The 13,445-nt window shown below is 48.0% G+C and overlaps 1 protein-coding gene across 7 annotated transcripts in view; it reads right to left on the bottom strand.

Moving 5' to 3' along the window:
• Tnik (TRAF2 and NCK interacting kinase) overlaps positions 1-13,445 on the bottom strand; it is a 407,835-nt gene that overhangs the window by 111,216 nt on the left and 283,174 nt on the right. For all 7 annotated transcript variants that reach the window (XM_069991889.1, XM_069991891.1, XM_069991890.1 and 4 more), the window contains exons 8-9: positions 5,739-5,793; positions 3,729-3,807 (exon numbers count right to left, since the gene is read on the bottom strand). In XM_069991889.1, the coding sequence (XP_069847990.1) occupies positions 3,729-3,807; positions 5,739-5,793 (134 nt within the window). The remainder of the gene's footprint in view (positions 1-3,728; positions 3,808-5,738; positions 5,794-13,445) is intronic.

Here is a 13,445-nt window from a genome sequence, read left to right as displayed (position 1 = left end):
TTTGGGCTCCATTACTTACTGTGTGGCTGTAGGCAAATCACTTAACTCCTCTGTGCCTGCTTTTTTGACTGCAATTGGGGACATTATCAGTACTTGTCTCAAAAGCCTGGTGTGATGATTAAAGGACTTAATTGATGTAAAAAACAAATACTTAGGGCAGGGAGGGCCTGCTGGCCTGGGATTATTGTTCTTACCCTCCTGTCATCACAGAACATCTGTCTTTAGGACCAATAGCCTGGATATGTGGTATTCTCCATTCCTCTGCTTGTGTTGATCATGGGTTGCTTGGTGGCACTGATGCGTCTTGAGAAACGATCTCATCATTGTGCGACCATTGCAGTGCAAGTCTGCACATGCCAAGATGGCTGGGATGTCCCTAGGAATTCAGTCTGACAGGACCACTGTCCTATGTGTGTGTGGCCAGTGACTACACAGGAATCTTTCTGGTTGAAACCAGGACTGGCACGTTCAGCATTTGCTTTGCTGTTGGCTGGCTGTGTTGCCAAGGAGATGGGGGAAATCTCATTTTTGGTCTCCTCTTTGAAGACTGCTGCCACGCTCCCAGAGACCCCCATCTTCGCAAGGCTGAGCTGCCTACGCCTTCGGTGACACCTCAACTTGTGACTCCCATGGCTACTGATGGCTTTGCCTTTCCTTCCTGAAACTTCAAGGCACAGAGAAGCAACTGTTGGCTCAGGCCCCCCTGTGGGCAGCCCGCAGTGGTGCCAGTGGGAAATGGCGAGCAAGAGTTCTAGGTCGCTGCTCCATGTGTTCATCTAAACCTTGGCAAGAGTGCACTTCACCTGGCCATGGGGAATAAAAGAACATTCTGGAGTTTTGTTTCTTGTGGATGTGTGTATGCTGGGTGTGTGTGGGGGGGGGTAAGGGGGATTTTCCTTCTTCTTTAGAATCATGAAAGAAAAATAAACTATTTCCTCCCAGTAGAGCCCATGAAAGCAAACCCTAGCCAATTTCAGATCACTATGGACCTGATATTATAAGATAAAAGTATTTGGATATTTTCCCCTAAAGATGGAGATTCACTGTCAGAGTTGGAGCCACCAAGTCCCGTCGAGTACCAGCCGCCATCACAGCCTTTCATCTAACGAAGCAGTAGCGCATGATGATGGCTTTGGTCCCTGCTCACTGTCAAACTGCCACCTTGCTCTGTGGGGCACTGTGGGACTTGGTGAGGAAAGCGGTTCAATCGGTGACATGAGAGAAGACTGGCCTGGTCCCCATTTCTGGACATCTCTAGTTTCTTCCAGCAGCATCAAAACCAATTCTCAAACTGGTCGCTGGTGGCTCACACCTATAATCCCAGCTCCTCAGGGAGGCTCAGATCTGAGGTCCATAGTTCGGGGATCACCAGTCATGCCAAGTGTGTGAGACTCTTATCTCCAATTAGCCAGCAAAAAAAAAATCAGATGGCTCAAGTGGTAGGGCACCAGCCTTGAGCAAAAATAATAAGCCAGAGTGCAAGGACCTAAGTTCAAGCCCCAGGACTGGGACCCCTCTCTTCCTCTCTAAAATATATCCTCTTACTCCTCGCTGTCCAGGTTCAATGCAGGAAGGTCAGCCTCTATTTCCCCAACACTTTGTGTGACTCAAACAAGGGCTGGGCAGCACTGGGCTGTCTAGAAAGCCAGCAGTGCTGCAGGGCTGTCTGGCCGCTCTGGGTTGCTCTGAGGGGCATGCACAGCATGGAGTTGGGGGGGGGGGTGCAGTGCCAAAATCAATCCCAGGGGAGCACCATTGTGGACCCTTGCAGAGAAGACCAGAGATCCAAAGATAGTCCTCAGGGCACCAATGAATGAAGGAAATAGGAATGTGTGCCCAATCAGGGGCCTCTGTGGCTGTCTGCCTTGTCCTGCTCTGTGGACAGGCTCCACCTATCCACTCTGGAGTGGGGAAGGAGGAGGAGGAAGAGGAGGGGGGGATGGGGGACAGGAAGTCAAGCCCACCTTACAAAGCAGGCTCCCCTGGGAGGTGGGACAGAGGACACGCAGGGTCCTAGCAGACAGGGAGCTTTGCCATGTCTTCTGGGGTTTGGGGCATGGGAGGGGGGCACACGCTGATCCAGAGCATGAGGGAAGAATCTTAGGAGACAGGAACGGGGTGGGGGGGGACCTCAGGGTGCTCTGAGATCACGTGGGGTGTGGAGCCCAATGGGAGGCTGTTGCTGGGGAGAGAATGGTGACTTCCACCACAGTGACCCTCTGAGAGGAGAGCAGAGCAACTCAGCCTCTGGGTTTCCCATAGCAACTCCCCCCCTCCTTCACCACCCCCCTCCCCCCCCCCCCCCCCCCCCGCCCAGGCCTGGCAACTCCAAGCTGCCCTTGCTTTTCTAGCAGTCACCTCCCCCCTGCTCCCCGGTGCTGCTATGTCATTACTAGCTGACTGGTATTAATTAAAGCTTCTCTCTGGGTGGTGGGGAGGAACCTGTGGGTGGGAAACTGAGGCCCCCCTGCCCCCAATCATGAAGTGGCAGAAAGAGGGATGGAAGGCCTGTCCCTTCCCGGCCTAGGCGCCCAGGACTGGGTCTAGAAAAAGGAAGGAGATGAGAAATAAGCAGGACTCAGCCTCCAGTGTGGAAAGGGGCACAGATGCAAGAGCTTATCGGGAGGGAAGCATAAGAAAGCCATGCATCTGTGTCGTAGAATGGCAAGCTACAATGATCCCAACATAAGAACCCGAGACAACCAAGAGGCAGCTATCCAGCAAAGCCTGTAGAATTCATTTCCCAAGCTTCAGCCAATGCCATGCCATCCACGCAACTCCTGCCACACCCACAGAGCTGGAGATAATACTCTGCATAGAGGTGATTTTTATTTTCCATATAACCTTATGACAAGAATGAGCTTATTAGGCTAGGCACCACTGGCTCACACCTGTAATCCTAGGCTGAGATTGGAGGATTTGGTTCAAAGCCAGCCCAGGCAGGAAAGTCTGTGAGACTCTGATCTCCAGTTAACCACCAAAAAGTCTCAGGTAGAGAGCTGTGGCTCAAGTGGTAGAATTCTAGCCTTGACTATAAACACTCAGGGACAGTACCTTTGCCCTGAGTTCAAGCCCCAGGCCTGGCACACACACACACACACACACACACACACACACACACACACACACACACACACACACACACACACACACACACACACACACACACACACACACACACACACACACACACACACACACACACACACACACACAAATTAGCTCATTAAAAACCAAAGATATATGGCTGTCCTAAATACGAATCTAGTTTCACCTTTCACAAAGAGAAATAGAAAAGAGAGGGGAGCAGAGGGGAGGGAAAGAGAGGGAGAAGGAGAGGGAAGGAGGGAGAGAGGGAAGGAGAGAAGGAGAAAGTAGAGTGGGGGAGTGAGGAGGGAAGGGTGAGAGAGTAAGAGAGAGAGGGAGAGAAACAGAATACCCTGCAGATGTGCATGCTGACAAGTCACAGTGGCCGTTGTGGGCTGGTAGATGGTGTATACCATCACCCTCTCTGGACAGAGGTACGTGGAGCCATGAAGAGCTTTCCTGCCATATCCTGGGCCGCAGTTTGGCTAACAGTTCCTTACCTTGTAGGGGTGGGGCTAACCACCAGGTCATACTTTCTAGAACATTCTATATTATATCATCAAAGTGGAGGGAGCTGAGCTCATTGGGAAGAGGATCAGAGAAGTCAGTGTTAGATCTGCAGAACACGAGACCCAACTCACCACTTCTTGGACTTCAGCCGGGGCGCTGGATTGCGGGGGATGAGGAAGAGGGCGCGCATGGGGTGCATGTCGCACAGGGCTGCAAGACACCAACACAAGGCCAGCTCAGCCAGGGGGCCAGGCCACGCCAGGTCCATCCTGCTGTGCTGACACTCCCGCCTACTGACTCCCCGGGTCAGAAGATCTAGAAGCTTCCATCTGATATCTCATGAAACACCATACATACCTTTCAAACATATTAATATTTCTAAGCAATATATTTTCACTTCCTGTTTGAACAGAATAAGTGAAAGGTCCAACAGCCTGGCTTCTTGGTTGCAAATAATTATGTCATTCGAAGAAATCACCGGTCATTCAAATAATCCCAAGAGAGATGGTGATGTTATTTTTAGTTATCAAAAGCCCTAAGACTTAAAATGAAAGGTATCTCCTAATTGGACTTGAACTCAGAACCTCACACTCAGCTTTTCCACTCCAGGCTGGCACTCTACTACTTGAGCCACAGCTCTCCTGGCTTTTTTGTTGGTTAACTGAGATAAAGTGTCTCATGGACTCTGTTGCTCGGGCCAGCTTTGAACTGTGATCCTCGGATCTCAGCCTTCTGGGTAGCAAGGGTTACAGGTGTGAACCACCAGTCATTCTTATTTTTAAAATTGAGATAGTTATTAGTTTACATTTCAAACAGCTGGAAGTATTTTCTCTTTGTATCTAGATTGAGAATATCTGTTCTCTAATAGTTCTGTGGGTAGATTATTTTTAGTCCTGTCAACTACAAATCAAAATGATAGTATAGTTTCAGGTAAGTTACTTTCCTGATTCACAAACATTTATTACCATTGCAAATGAGGGAAATGTTGCCAAGAAACACTTGAAATCAATCATGACACACATAACCAACTCTAAATGGAGAAATAAAATGGACCATGATAACCTGAAGGTAAGAAGCCAGAAATATAACAACCTGTCAGGTACCAGAAGGGCCCACTTGGTCTTTTTAGGCAACAAGATGGAATTAAACACACAAGCCATCACTGGGAAAACCTCCTGTCTGAAGGGAAAGAGGGAGGGAGCCAGACAGGCTGGGGAGAAGCATCCAGTGGCTCTGTAAATCTGAGCAGGGACTGCAGCAGGGAGGAGACAAGGTAGGTGGAGATGCCCCCAACTGTCTCCTAGTCCAGAGGGTGGTTTGCAAAATCTTATCTTTTTCAGGAAACAAGATGGTGTCATTATTGTGCTTGCTCCTAGCAACCTGGGGCCTCCAGTCACTTAGACTTTGTGCGTGGAAGGCTGGGAGGCCTTTCTTCGGGCCACCACACACTAACAGGGACACTCTGCAGTGGTTCTAGATATTCTTTTTGTGCCAGTTCTGGGGCTTGAGCTCAGAGGCTGGGCACTATCCTTGAGCTATTTTTGCCAGAAGCTAGCTAGCGCTCTACCACTTGAGCCACAGCTCCCATTTTGACCTTTTGCTGTTTAATTAGAGATAAGCCTCATGGACTTGTTGCTAGGGCTGACTTAGAACCACTATCCTCAGATCTCAGCCTCCTGAGTATCTGGCACACAGACCCTGAAGTTCTTTAAAGATCATTGGAGTCATGGCCGCTCTGCTTTGGACAGAAGCAGGGCATTCTAACATTCTAACCCTCAGTATTTTATGGAGAGGAATAGCCCTGAGTAGAAGTGTTTGCCTAACTCGTTTACTGCAAATCGGCTTTGAAGTTTTGTGCAGTGGAGTTGACAGTCTTTGACGGTTGCTTAGGCAAAGGGTCATTCAAGAACTCTATACATTACATTTGTAACACAAACAAGATTCTCTGGTTTGCCTTAAAAAAAAAAAAAGGATTCTCAAACGCTTTTGAGATGAATGGATTCCTGGTTGCTTCCTCAATCTGCCAGCTCAGAGCCCTACCAGGCTCAGTGGAGCAGAAGTAAAGCAACTGCACCTTCTGTCCAGAAGCCCGCAGGACCGGATGGGCCACAGAGCACACCCGAGGGGAGGGAGGTACTTACGGGGGGCGCCCTCTGCCATCTCGATGGCCGTGATCCCCAGCGACCACAAGTCACTCTGCAAAACAACAAGGCACAGATACACGCCCAGTGTCAGTCAGCAAATAAACAACTTGGATGCACCTGGCAGCTGCCTAAGAAGAGCTGGAGGGAAAGTCCTCCCGTGGTCTGCAGACACACCTCTGCTCCCACCAAGCTCAAAAGAGCAGGAGGATGTTCACTTTTCATCGATGAGATCGATACCTTCCTCCCGCCTGACAGACAAGGGAGGGTTTTCAAGAATGTATGAAAAATAGAAACAAAGATACACACATTAATTGGCCCCTGAAATTTATCTGTTTCTTAACCCATATGGCATTATTGCTATTTGATGGCTTTAACACTTGTATTTTATTATTTTTTTCTTTCTTTCTTTCTTTTTTTTTTTTTTTTTTTTTGGTTGGTCATGGAGCTTGAACTCTGGGCCTGGGCGCTGTTCCTTAGCTCTTCAGCTCAAGGTAAGTGCTCCACCACTTAAGCCACAGCAGCACTTTCTGGTTTCTTGGTGGTTAATTAGAGATGAGAGCCTCACAGACTTTTCTGCTCAGGCTGGCTTTGAACCATGATCTTCAGATCTCAGCCTCCTAAGTAGCGAGGATTATAGGCATGAGCTACAAGCTTAACACTTGTATTAAGCTGTAATAATAATCTGAATATGACACACTACATATTATAAAAATGCAATGTTAGGGGCTGGGAAGGTGGCTCAGTTGTAGAGCACTTGCCTTGCATGCCTGAGGCCCTGGGTTCGATTCCTTAGCACCACATAAGCAAAAAGAAAAAAGCTGGAAGTGGTGCTGTGGCTCAAGTGGTATAGCGCTAGCCTTGAGCTGAAGAGCTGAGGGACAGCACCCACGCCCAGTGTTCAGGCCCCATGACCGGACTCCCCACTCCCCCAAAAAATGCAATGTTATACACTAGGTCTGTCAAGTGTACCATTTGGTAAGATAGGACCCATGTATACACCCACAAATCTATCACCACAGTCGATGGTAAACATACCTATCACCCCCAGAACACCCTCTTGTTTTCTTGCAGACTCTCCTTGCCTTCCAGTCTCCAGCCCCACTCTCCTGTCCCTTAGGCAACCACTGGTTTACTATCTGTCACTATGGACTAGTATGCATCTTCCAAAACTTTACATGAAAGGAATCATACAATATAAGGCCTTCTGTATGCAGTTTGTTTCATTTAATGTTTTCCAGGCCCCTCCTAGTTGTAGTCTGGATCATACTTCACTCCTTTTTAATTGCTTAGTAATATTTCACTGCGGGCTGGGAAGGTGGCTCAGTGGTAGAGCGCTTGCCTTGCAATGCATGAGGCCCTGGGTTCGATTCCCCAGCACCACATAAGCAAAAAGAAAAAAGCCGGAAGTGGTGCTGTGGCTCAAGTGGTAGAGCGCTAGCCTTAAGCTGAAGAGCTGAGGGACAGCGCCCAGGCCCAGAGTTCAGGCCCCACAACTGGACCCCCCCCCAAAAAAAAGTAATATTTCACTGCATGGACATACCACATAGTTGGATTGGGCATTTGTTTATAGACAGTTGGATGATCTTCAGTTTGGACACTTACACATAAAGCAGATGTGAACATTGGTGTGTAAGCCTTTGGGTGCATGCTTGTATTTCTTTTGAATAAATACCTAGGAGTAGAACAGCTGGACCTTATATGCACTTGTTTTAAGTTATAAAACCATCAACCTCATATGGTTGAGCTAATAGGATAGGGACCGGGAGACAGTGGTTAGTGTGGCTCCAGTGCTTGGAACAAAGTTGGGAACACCCATAGGGGAGCAAGGATGGATCTGTGGAACACGCTACCTAGGATGTCTGGCCTCTTGCTTTAAGTGCATTCTACTTTGGAGCAGGTGGCCCGGCACAGGGGTGAGGGAGAGCTGGCAGGGAGGTCCCACCCACCCACTGCAGATTGGCTCAGGAGCAAGATCAGCCCCGCCCTCTTGTCGCTGGTTGGCTCTGGAGCAGGGACAGCTCTGCCCACCTGTCACAGGTTGCTTAGGAGCAAAGAGGAGCCTGGTCCCTGGGGTTTACCTACAGTTGCTCAGTTCTAGTGGCTGTGTGTGGCGCTAGGCTGGAAGCTGTGGAAACGGGCTGCAATGATGACAACACCCCAAGACCAGCAGGCCCCGTGGCTCTGCCAGCCTTTCCCCCAGCGTCCCTGTTAATGGAGTTTCTCGGTAGTAGAGAAAGAAGTAGAAGCATGCAGGTGCCACAGGCCAGCGCTGTGCCTCTGACTGTCACAGCAGAGGCAAATTGAAATAGCCTTTAAAGGCTCTGGAAGCTGGAAGCTGGCTCCACAGTCTGCCTACTTGAAAGGAAATGTTGGCCGTGGGATGAGAAGGGCTCCAGGCTGGGCCGTGAAGAAAATGTGGGGAAGAGCCTGGCACATGCTCTTTGTGCCAGTTTTCCGTCCACCTGCAGTTCTGCCCCAGGGGTGTGCAGGCTGACATCCGGGCCACAGTGCTCCAATCCTGAATTCTCAGGGTCACAATAGCTTCCCCCCAGCCCTGCCAGCCCCCCAACTCCTCTGCCATGCCAGGTCCTCTCACAACTGATCTGTGTTTTACTCATCACTAATTCATTATGCCTTGTGTCTCTTGTATCCTGTGCCAACACACATGGAGACATGCCCACATTCTCATCTGTAGACAGCAACATATACATGCACACAGGTGCACACATGTGCTCACATACATCCAAAACTGTGTGTAGGCTGGGCATGCAGGACACCCAGGAACGGCCTTGATGAGCTTATTTCAGCCTTTGGATACATTCGTGAGGCCTGAAGATGGATCAGAACTTCACTAGGCAGGAAAATGCCTCTCATCACAGGAATGGAGAAAGGGAGGCAAAGGACTATGACAGGAGCATACCAGGGAGAGGTGAGTTTCTTCGTGGACAAAATAGGACTCACCTGGGCCAGAGCTGGCTAATTCACTATCCCAAACGGGCTGTGTAACCTGGCCTGTGGCATGATTAATAAGGCCAGTCCTTGTGTGCACTGCAAGCAGAACAAAGAGAAATTCAAGGACCCGGGGCAAAGCTTCTGGCTGGGGATGGCTGGCACATAGTGACTTGAACAGAAACATGAAAGAAGTCCTTCTGGCATGGGCTGCCCAGCGTAGTGAAGAAACACACAATTAGATAGCCAAATCAGCCACATGAGGAGAGAGGAAACATGGGAAAACCCCCCGAGGCCACTACTGGGCAGACAAACTGTGTGCTGCCACTAGCTCCCCTAGGTTTACCTGTTAGCTTTCACACAGTGGGCCTTGTGAGCAGGGGCCATGCCACCAACAGACCATTCTTTCAACTGCCAGTGAAGACAATGCTGATGACATAGGGTTGGACAGAATTTCATAAAATAATATAAACCACACTGGACCTTACACAGTGTGGTACGTATAGCAGATAGTTAACAAATAAGGGGGCAGGCAGACCTCTGGGGACTTTATGCCTGACATCTGGCCAGCACACCTGGGTCAGGTAGGGTGAGTTAAGCAAGCTCTAGAGCTCAGTGGTAGAAAGCAAGCAGAAAGAGGAAGCTGAGAGGAAACAGACAGGAAATGACTTATTTTCCTTCGTCTCCCAGCCTTGGAGTGTCCTCTGTCTCCCCCTAGTGACCACAAGTGAGATGGACAAGAAGAAGTGTGTATGGGGGCCGGGGAAGGAGGGTGGACTGTCAGGCTAGGAGAGCAAGCAAACCAGGACTTAATCATGGGCATATCTGGCAGAGTGGGTTCTGCCCAGTTTCCCAGGCCTGACAACAGCCTTCACTGGGGAATTTGGCTGTACTGAGTTGGTTCTTTTTGAGCTATTCCAGTTGGCAAAAATAGATGTATGGGGTTCCTATGGCCAGCATCTGAATCTAGTGGTTGAAGATTACAGAGAAAAGCAGATTCTGGCTTACCAGAACAAAGATCATTCAAGAAAAGGAACAGCTTCAAGAGGAAGCGCATGTAAGTGTTTGGGTTGTGTGGGTTTTTTTTTTTTTTGTTATTGTTGTTGTTTTGTTTTTGTTTTTTGTGTTGGTCCTTGGGCTTGAACTCAGGGCCTGTGCTATACCTGAGCTTTTATGATCAAGGCTAGTGCTCTACTACTTGAGCCAAAGATTCACCTCACTTCTGGATTTTTGGTGGTTAACTGGAGAGAAGGGTCTTACAGACTTTCCTGCCTAGGCTGGCCTCGAACTGCAGTCCTCAGATCTCAACTGCCCGCCTCTTCACATCCCCCCCCCCCCCCCGCCCCCAGTAGCTAGGATTATAGATGTAAAGCCTCCATGCACTCTGCTTAGGGTTTTTTTGTTTGTTTTTGTAAAGGTCAGAAATGGCCCCATATAGCAGAGCTTTCCTATGAAACACAAATACCACATATGATTTGTGATTGACTCTAGAAAATATGTATGTTTGCTCACTCTATTCTAACCTTGTGCTAGACAATTCATTCACATTTGACAGGGGTTTAGGAAGGTTAAAAATAGGAGGCAGAGTCTACATTTCAAACTAATCTGGTATGATTTGAGAAAACTTTACTTCATTTTGCTACTATATTATATACAAGCAGATAAGGTGAGCTCAGAGTCAACAGCTCTGAGCTGATGGAGCTAGCCCAGCCCCATCTCACACATCAAACAAACTGAAGAAACAGTCCTGTCCTTATACATTTGTTCCCTGGCCAGGGGGAAACCCTTTCTGCTAGGATTGGCCTGCAGGGAGTGCTGGGTGCCCCATATTCATGGAGCCATGGGGCTAGGCTCCCTGACTGTCCATGTTGGTGTCTCATGGTGACACTCACATAGTGTAGGCATCATCTGTCTTTTGAGCAAATAGGAAGGATTCAATTTAGATCTTAATAGACAAAGACCAGGGGGCTGGGAAGGTGGCTCAGTGGTAGAGCGTTTGCCTTGCATGCCTGAGGCCCTGGGTTCGATTCCTCAGCACCACAAAAGCAAAAAGAAAGAAGCTGGAAGTGGCGCTGTGGCTCAAGTGGTAGAGCACTCGCCTTGAGCTGAAGAGCTGAGGGACAGCGTCCAGGCCCAGAGTTCAGGCCCCATGACCGGACCCCCCCCCAAAATAGACACAGGCCAGAATTGTTTGCAAGCATCAACACCCCATTCCATAGTTTGACTATTGTTCTGGCAGGGGGCTCCTGGCTTTGAGGGGACTTTCCCACTTTGTCCCATGCTGAGCCTCTTGCTCAAAGGAGCTACTTGCATCTTGCCTGAATTAACCTGGTGACAGAGGAGCGTTCACAGAACCCATTATCTTCCCCAGCCTTCAGGAGCCTCCTCTGCCTACACATGGCCCCCAGCACCTGGTGACAAATCCCAGAGCAGAGGGCAGGCGGATGACACACAAGCGCAGCACTGATCAGGCCTGGAGGCAGGAAGCTAGTAGTGGAGGGAGAAGCTGAGCCACTCCAGCTTCTCAAGCTGGGCAGGTTTAACACAGGGGCAGGGCCCGCTGGCTGGCAAACGCCACTGAGACAGGACAGAGAGATAAGGAAATATGAATGCTAAGTTCAACATCCACAGGACCAGCTCTCCAACTCAGATAAACATGCTTGGTCTTTATCCATTTTGTGTGTGTGTGTGTGTGTGTGTGTGTGTGTGTGTGTGTGTGTGTGTGTGTGTGTGTGTGTATGCTCACGCGAACATGCATAGTATGACCGAGGACAATGCTATAGATTGTTTTAGTCCAACAACTTGGGTTGTATCTTGGGATTTGTTTAAATCCAGGACCTGCACTCTCTCATTGTTTTTGTAGCTGTGTAATAGTCCACTGGCTGGATGTTCTTCTTGTTTTCATCAAATCTACTCTTACGAATGGACCTTTTGGCCACAGAGAACTTTCTTTAGTTGGTGAGTTTGTTAAGGCAGCAAATATATAGGGCCTGTCAGATTTCATCCAACTGAAATGCACTCAAGGGAAGTGTTAAAAATAATGGTTTAAACAGCCTAAGAATGGTGATCAGTTCTATTAATTTCAGATCACTTGAATGCTTATTATTAAACAGGAAAGCATACTTATCAGGGAAATGAAATCTTTCCTCTCACTTGAAATGTTTTGACGGAATTTCTGAAAACAATAAAGGAAGGGCCCGCAGGGAAAGGCCACACACCAGGCAGACTGGAGCTGGCCTCTTCCTCCTTAGGAAGGGCCTGATTTTAGCTAGTTCCTTCCAGTGCCAGCAGAACACAGACCCACGCTGCAGGGAAAAGCATTAGCTTTTCACACTTGTTAATTTCCTACACTGCCCCTAGGACACTGACTTTTAGTTACCTTACTAAAAAGCTGACAGAGGCTTTCAAAGACATCAACATCAAATAGCAACGTTTCAATCAGTGATCATCAATCAATAAATAATAAATCACTGAACCAAAGGAAATGATATTCTCCTGTTTGTCTTTGTTTTAAAGCAAGAGCCTTCACGGTAAAGAGTTGAAGAAAACCCAGTGGTCTTTGAATCTTCCTCTCCCCTACTTCCCACCGCCCCCCCCCAAAAAAAGCATGGTATCTGGCTTAGCTGTTAACATTAGCTGCTGAGGTTGGGGGACCCCACTGGGTCAAATGGACTATCACACATACAGGACCAAAGCCTGGAGCTTTGTGGGCTCTCAAATGAACTCTCAACTTGGACATTGCTTATACAGAGCTAGGCTAATTCCTCTTATCCACACTGGGTATTCAATAATACATACTGGGTGAATGAATAAACTTTTCTCAAATTCAATTTATTGTTAAGCTGTCTCCTGGTGGCAGACTACATTTCTAAGAACACTGAGCAGAAAAAAAAAAGATATGATGCCAAGGAAAACACAGGAAGATTAGTATTTAAAGATCAGTGTCTTCTCTGGCCCATAGTAAAATGGGAAGTGGCTGAAATAAATCTTCAAAGACTCACCCAGACCTTCCTTTCTGCCTGGTCATGTTTCTCCTTTTATCAATGGTAGGAGACCAGTGAAACTCATTTCCTGCCATGCCTTTATCTTCTTCTTGAGAACCTAAACTCCTGATAAACTACTTCTCACTAAAAACTGACTGATACAGCTCAACTTATTTTATTCTCTCCATCAGGATTCTGTGTGTGTGTGTATGTGTGTGTGTGTTTGTGTGTGTGCTAGTACCGGGACTTGAACACACATTCAACTTTTTAACTCATGCCCAGGATTCTACTACTTGAGCTAGGGCCTCCCCCCCCCCCCCATTTCCAGCTTTTTAGTGGTTAACTGGAGATAAAAGAGTCTCAAAGGTGTATTTGCTCCTGTTGGCTTTGAGTTGAGATCCTCAGATCTCTGTGTCCTGAGTAACTAGGATTACAGGCATGAGCTCCCAGCGTCCAGCTCCATCAGGATGCTTTTGAAGACACAGAGATGAAACTTTATTTTCTTTAATGTCTTAGGATATACTTAAGATCAATGGAAGCTTCCAGAATCTCTGAAGTTATACCATTAGTGCAGCACACCCTGTGGTCACTCACATACAGGCTTTGTCCGCATCTAGATTTACCCGTTGATATTACAAATTTTACACTGATTTCTAATTCTATTACTTATCTACGAGTAAAGAAAGAGAAACGAGGTATCAGTGTATTTCAAGCTTTGGCTGGGCCAGGAAGAGACATGTTCTAATTCTTCTCCTGAGATTCAGTCAGTCCT

Source organism: Dipodomys merriami, unplaced genomic scaffold (assembly GCF_024711535.1).
Source record: "Dipodomys merriami isolate MVZ:Mamm:240054 unplaced genomic scaffold, mDipMer1.0.p SCAF_40, whole genome shotgun sequence".
NCBI lineage: Eukaryota > Metazoa > Chordata > Mammalia > Rodentia > Heteromyidae > Dipodomys > Dipodomys merriami.
This window is presented reverse-complemented; position numbering and strand designations above follow the sequence as displayed.